Below are 6656 nucleotides of genomic sequence, written 5' to 3'. Positions count from 1 at the left end.
ATATATATATATATATATATATATATATATATATATATATATATATATATATATATATATATATATATATATATATATATATATATATATATATATATATATATATATATATATATATGAAATACTTGACTTGGTGAATTCTAGCTGTAAATATACTCCTCCCCTCTAAACCACGCCCCCGCCCCCAACCACGCTCCCACCCTCCGAAATCGGAGGTCTCAAGGTTGGCAAGTATGACATGACTGCATGTACTCAAAGCTGATTTACTGAGCTGCAGCAAAACAGAGAGCACAATCCATTTTATGCACAGGTGTCAAACTTAAGGCTCGGGCCAGATTTAATGTGGGCCACAAGCCTTGAAATAAAGTACGACATCGATGCATATTATCTTTTCTTAATAAATTTTGACAGAAACAAATACATGTTTACATGGAAGATGGATGGATGGAAATGCATGCAAATGCGTATTTTAAATTGTAAAATTATCTTATCATGCAACCAATATAATACTATCATACATTTTAAACGTTTTAAAAATGTAAATAAATATAATAATAAATATCTGCTTAACTTATCATTTCAAAACAAGTTATCCATCAAAGTGTACACAGTAGAAATGACAATAGATTTTACAGGAACAAACTGGCAGCTCTGTTGCCAGAATTTCACAGTAAAAAAAACCATAGTACTGTTTTTCTATTTACAGTGATATGGCTGAAAAAAAAAAAAAAGCAGTGTAGATTTTATAGTTAAGTTGTGGCGACTGAGCTGCTATATTGTACTAACACTAGCTTTTACTAATGTGTACGTAAAAAATATCAATCAAATGCAAAGACAATTGTATAATATCATGAGGCTAATCCCTGTACATTTACATTAATCAATATTTACGGTTACAACTAATTTGTGGTCCTCAGCAAATGCAAGTTTGATTTAGTGTGTCTTCATGAATATTTATTTATTAGAACGCCCACAATACTGGGAGGAAAAGATGCAGATATAATCATTTAGCACTTGCAATGGGATTTATTAAGACTGGAACTTTTTTGTGTCCATATTTAGCATGTTTGGAAGGTGCGTACAAACTGGCACAGTTACGCACAAACGGCTGCGAGAAAGGAGGCGATCGTGCTGCAAAGATTGACAATTGAAAGAAAGAATATTCCATCTGTGTGCGTGTCAACTCATTTGGATTGTCAAACAAAAATATGAGTCATAGTGACTATTCAGCAATATCCTTTTATAATTTTACAGCTGCTGGATGACTTAAGGGGCTAAATTCAGTCGATTCCTTTTGATAAATGCTGGCAGTTTACTTTTCTATATAATAGTACTATAATATATATCCTATATAAATAAAAACTTGCAATATGCATTCTGGATCATTCTACACGCACCGTCACAACACTGAAGTGGCTTCCAGAGCACACCTTTAAAGTTAAAGTACCACTAATAGTCACACACACACTAGGTGTGGTGAAATTACTTTGTTTGACCCATCCCCTTGTTCCACCCCCTGGGAGGTGAGGGGAGCAGTGAGCAGCAGCGGTGCCCGCGCTCGGGAATCATTTTGGTGATTTAACCCCCAATTCCAACCCTTGATGCTGAGTGCCAAGCAGGGAGGTAATGGGTCCCATTTTTATAGTCTTTGGTATGATTTGAACTCACGACCTACCGATCTCAGGGCGGACACTCTAACCACAAGGCCACTGAGCAGGTCTTTAACGGCTGAAAGTTCTGTTTTCTAGACTTCAATATAGGCTAAACGTTGTGGTTCATATTATATTGTGTGCTGCATGTCAACAACATGACAAAACCCCACAGGTTGGAGCAAACACTTTCATAAATGTGGAGGGAAATGAGTGTCTCCATAGTGACAGCCGGTACACATGCAAAAACCTCATTTAAATATGTCGGTCTGTACTTGTTCTCATTTGGACACGCAGTCTTAGTAGATCGCTTACTAATATCACACAATAATATAGTTGGCACACGCTATTCAGTACTTATTTGGATCTTGATAGATCAGGTGCACAAGTGTTTTTCTTTGGACTATAGTACTTCTTGTTATTTGGACACCGACAGTTTGCAGAAAATAAAAGCTTTGAACCTCAGCTACAGGTGGAATAAGTTGTCCTGGTCATGGACTACTGGACCAGCTCTACACCCTTTTAAGGGTACTAGAGGGCGTCTGGCAGTTTGTCCAACCAGTCCACATACTCTAGGCATTCCAGCTTGTCTCGTACAGGACTTGTGGTGGTCTGGGTCGTGACGCAAAGAGCAGGATCATGGACTCACTCAGAGTATAGCCACTGCTTCTTTGCATAAAAAGGAGCCAGTTGAGGTGGCTTAGGCAACTATTCGGGACGCCTCCCTGGTGAGGTGTCCCAGGCATGCCCAGCAGAAAGGCCCTAGACCTAGGACACGCTGGAGGGATTGTCTCACAGAAGATCTGGGTCAGTTGATGGAACTGGAGGAAGTCTAGACCCGATGGATAAAATGAATTCTATTAAGATTATTACTAACAGGAGCAGAATAGTCTTGTTCCAATGAGGTTACAGTTTTAAAGAGTCCAACAGCACAAATGAAAGTCCAAAGTCTCCATGAGGATTTGATCACATTTATTGAAGTGAACCAAATATGAATGCAGAGGACACTAAGAAAACCTTTTCAATCACTAAAAGTGAAGTTAAAAAACAATAAATCGGCATGTGGGTACCCCTGAGATGTCCTTTTCCTGGCATTTTAAGAGGAAATTAAAAGAAAATAAAAATAAATAACTTTATGGGTGATAAGCAGAATAAAAAAGTGTTTCTTAAAAGAGTATCAGATTCGAAAGAAGGACTCAAACATGCCGATGTAGAGGGGATGAACTGCTGGATGGTGGACATGGTGGGGGTCTCTAGCTCCTCTACAAAAAGCTTCAAAGGACTGTGACATCATTGAGTGTTGCATCTCCTGTTCCACTTGAACATGAGGCTCTAGCGTTAATCGCAGCCAATGCTGACCGTCGCATTTTTTATTACACACAATTTGTTTCCAAGCACTTTCTTTAGTGGCTCCAGTCTGCCACACAAGTACACACGCAAACACACACTCATGCAGGCCTAGTCAGGTCCTCGTCTTCCTGACATGTGGCGGCTCCTTGTTGGTGTTACAACTTACAGTTTGGCTGCCATGAAGTTGATGTGAGGCCTGACCAGAGGGAAAAGAGGCAGACTCCTCTTGAACTCGGTCATGTCTTGGACCAGCGATGGCTGTCAAACACAACAACTCAGAATCAGACGAACTGTTGGCACACTAATAAGTCGAAACTATCGAGGTTGATTCACAGAGCAAAATTGTAAGATAGAATGTGACCAATGTGGGTCAGAAGACAATATCAGATGATGATCTCGATAACAAATAAAGCAGTCAATCAACTCATGAAGAAGAAATATGACTTGTTTCATCTACCACTTGTTATTGGAAGAAGTGGTCTTCAAAAAGAAGGGTCATCTTATATTTGGGTCAATGTGGTGTAATTTCAATGAAAATTATTTTAAAAAGCCTACAAGATTTTGAATAATTAACAATTTTAATAATTTAACACGAAGACCGTTAAAGAGTGACTATATATATATATATATATATATATATATATATATATATATACATATATATATATATATATATATATATATATATATACACACACATACACAGACACATATATCACCGATTTGATTCCCGATCTGATACTTTGACAAGAGATTATAGAAGTGAAAATCTAAACGATAAAACATTTTCATGAAGCTTATCCTATTTTATTACATTTAGACATATTACATTTGTGGTATTGGATTCCACATACAATATTTGACCAAAAAATAGTGTCTTGTGCACAATTAGCAAACAAAAGCAAAAACTATTATTTAGGGTTTGCCCTCAAAGACTTCCTGAATCCAGAGACTTACTCCGATTTTGTAAACAATGACAACATCCACCAAAAAAATTATTTTGTAATAAGTAAAGCAAATAGAACTAGATGTTTCAATCCCTTTGGTAAGTAGGAACAATCTTGACGGTAGCAGTCGGTGTGGAGTGGTGACAGGGAGGGTAAGTATGTCATTGGGGTCTTCGGGTGGGCACCCTGCTTCATCGACGTTTCGTTGATTTGAAGCCCACGACGTCTCCAGAGGGCTCAACGATGTACCTAGCGTCCCAGGTACACCCCCCTCCATGCCATACCCTCCATATCCTGTTGGACTCTGCATGGCAGGGTCGTCCTTTTCCCTGAGTCAGGCCTAAGCCTGACCGCATACCATTGTCTCTCATTTTACTGCCCAATTGGGGTCCAGTTGCTGGCTTTTTCAGCAGCTCTTGACATGGACTTGATAGTCTGTTGGAGGGAGCGTCCTTTCACCCCCATTTTTCTCAACAGACTGATGGTAGATGTGGCAATAAATACCCTGCATCCCACCTCTACTGGGAAAATGCTGGTCTTCCAGCCGTTCTGGGATGCTTCAGCTGCCAGGTCAGAATATTTGTTTTTTTTCCTCTCGTAAGCCTCTTCAACCCCTTCTCCCCATGGTACTGTCAGCTCTATGACATAAGCCAGTTTTGCTGTTGGAGACCACAGGACCATGTCTGGCCGGAGTGTTGTAGCCATTATTTCTGGGGGAAACACAAGCTTTTTATCAAGGTCCACTTCCAATTTCCAATCTTGAGCCGACTGCAGGATGCTTGCATTATTTGGTGTTGTTTGACACTCTTGATGTTGGCCAGCTGGTACAAATTGTGTGAAGTGGACCTTTCCTGCTGGTGTTTGTGGGAGATTGTTTGTGGTGGTTCGCCTCTGTTCCAGTGTTGATGCAAGCTCTCTGAGTACTTGGTTATGCCGCCAAGTATAGCGTCCTTGGGTGAGACTTATAGTACACCCTGATAGGATATGCCTTAGAGATGCAGGTACTTGACACAGGGATCAGGCGGGATCTTCTCCGTACCAGGTTTTCAGATTTATGGGGGACGGTAGCAGGTCGTACGTGGCTCTGATGATAAAACTCAGCCGTGCTCCCTCCATCTGCCAGATGTCATACCAGTTGAGCTTTTTCTTCTCCAGGCTTTCCCAGTTGGTCCATATCCCCTGCTTGGCCATTGAGACGGCTTTAGCATGTCGCTCTCCCTCCTCCTGTCTCCTGACTTCCACTACTACTAGCCATCTCTTCTGCTCTGATGTTGCTTTGTGCCATAGGGGAGGTTTTGGGATGAGTCCGAGCCCTGCTCTCCCATGCTGTACTTGCCCAACCACATCTCTGAATTGAAGAGCAGACTTTGCACTCTGAACAGCTTCTGATGGAATCCACTTCCTTCCCGCTGTTACTCGGGGGGCCGCTGTTCGAATGACTGCATCCTCAGTTTCAGTTAGCGTCATGACCAGCCTTGCTTTGGTGCATTTGAATTCTTCCACCAGTCCTGAGATTGGTCATTCCAATTTGCCATGCCCATATAGTCCAATAGAACTGAAGCATCTTGGAACTCCAAGCCACTGTTTTTTTTGTAATAATAACAAGAAAAAGATCAATATAAATCCCATCACTTAAGTATCATTTATATACTGATACTATACTAGGTATTGTATTGTAATATCGCTAAAATTCGTTCCATTTTGTCCACAAGCGATGCTGAGATCATTATCCATGCGTTCGTTACATCTCGTCTTGATTACTGTAACGTCTTATTTTCGGGCCTCCCTATGTCTAGCATTAAAAGATTACAGATGGTACAAAATGCGGCTGCTAGACTTTTGACAAAAACAAGAAAGTTTGATCATATTATGCCTATACTGGCTCACTTGCACTGGCTTCCTGTGCACCTAAGATGCGACTTTAAGGTTTTACTACTCACGTATAAAATACTACACGGTCAAGCTCCTGCCTATCTTGCCGATTGTATTGTACCATATGTCCCGGCAAGAAATCTGCGTTCAAAGAACTCCGGCTTATTAGTGATTCCCAGAGCCCAAAAAAAGTCTGCGGGCTATATAGCGTTTTCTATTCGGGCTCCAATACTATGGAATGCCCTCCCGGTAAAAGTTAGAGATGCTACCTCAGTAGAAGCATTTAAGTCTCATCTTAAAACTCATTTGTATACTCTAGCCTTTAAATAGACTCCCTTTTTAGACCAGTTGATCTGCAGTTTCTTTTCTTTTCTTTTCTACTCTGCTCCCAACCCGGGGTGGACCGCTAGCCTGTCCATCGGATGGGGACATCTCTACGCTGCTGACCCGTCTCCACTCGGGATGGTTCCTGCTGGCCCCACTATGGACTGGACTTTCGCTGATGTGTTGGACTTTCACAATATTATGTCAGACCCACTCGACATCTATTGCTTTCGGTCTCCCCTAGAGGGGGGGGTTACCCACATATGCGGTCCTCTCCAAGGTTTCTCATAGTCATTCACATTGACGTCCCACTGGGGTGAGTTTTCCTAGCCCGTATGTGGGCTCTGTACCGAGGATGTCGTTGTGGCTTGTACAGCCCTTTGAGACACTTGTGATTTAGGGCTATATAAATAAACATTGATTGATTGGTTGATTGATTGAGAGTATCGGCATCTTGATCAATCACCTCTACTTTACATTAAAGCTTTAGCAGTTAGCTTCTTGTGTCGTCTTG

General features: G+C 41.0%; 1 protein-coding gene across 2 annotated transcripts in view; it reads right to left on the bottom strand.

Annotated features, from left to right (window-relative positions):
- Positions 1 to 2604: 2604 nt before the first annotated feature.
- Positions 2605 to 6656, bottom strand: part of ide (insulin-degrading enzyme) — a 55110-nt gene continuing 51058 nt past the window's right edge. For both annotated transcript variants that reach the window (XM_062058743.1, XM_062058742.1), the window contains exon 25: positions 2605 to 3257. In XM_062058743.1, coding sequence (XP_061914727.1) covers positions 3162 to 3257 — 96 coding nt within the window. In that variant the 3' untranslated portion in view covers positions 2605 to 3161. The remainder of the gene's footprint in view (positions 3258 to 6656) is intronic.

Source organism: Entelurus aequoreus, linkage group LG09 (assembly GCF_033978785.1).
Source record: "Entelurus aequoreus isolate RoL-2023_Sb linkage group LG09, RoL_Eaeq_v1.1, whole genome shotgun sequence".
Taxonomy (NCBI): Eukaryota; Metazoa; Chordata; class Actinopteri; order Syngnathiformes; family Syngnathidae; genus Entelurus; species Entelurus aequoreus.
This window is presented reverse-complemented; position numbering and strand designations above follow the sequence as displayed.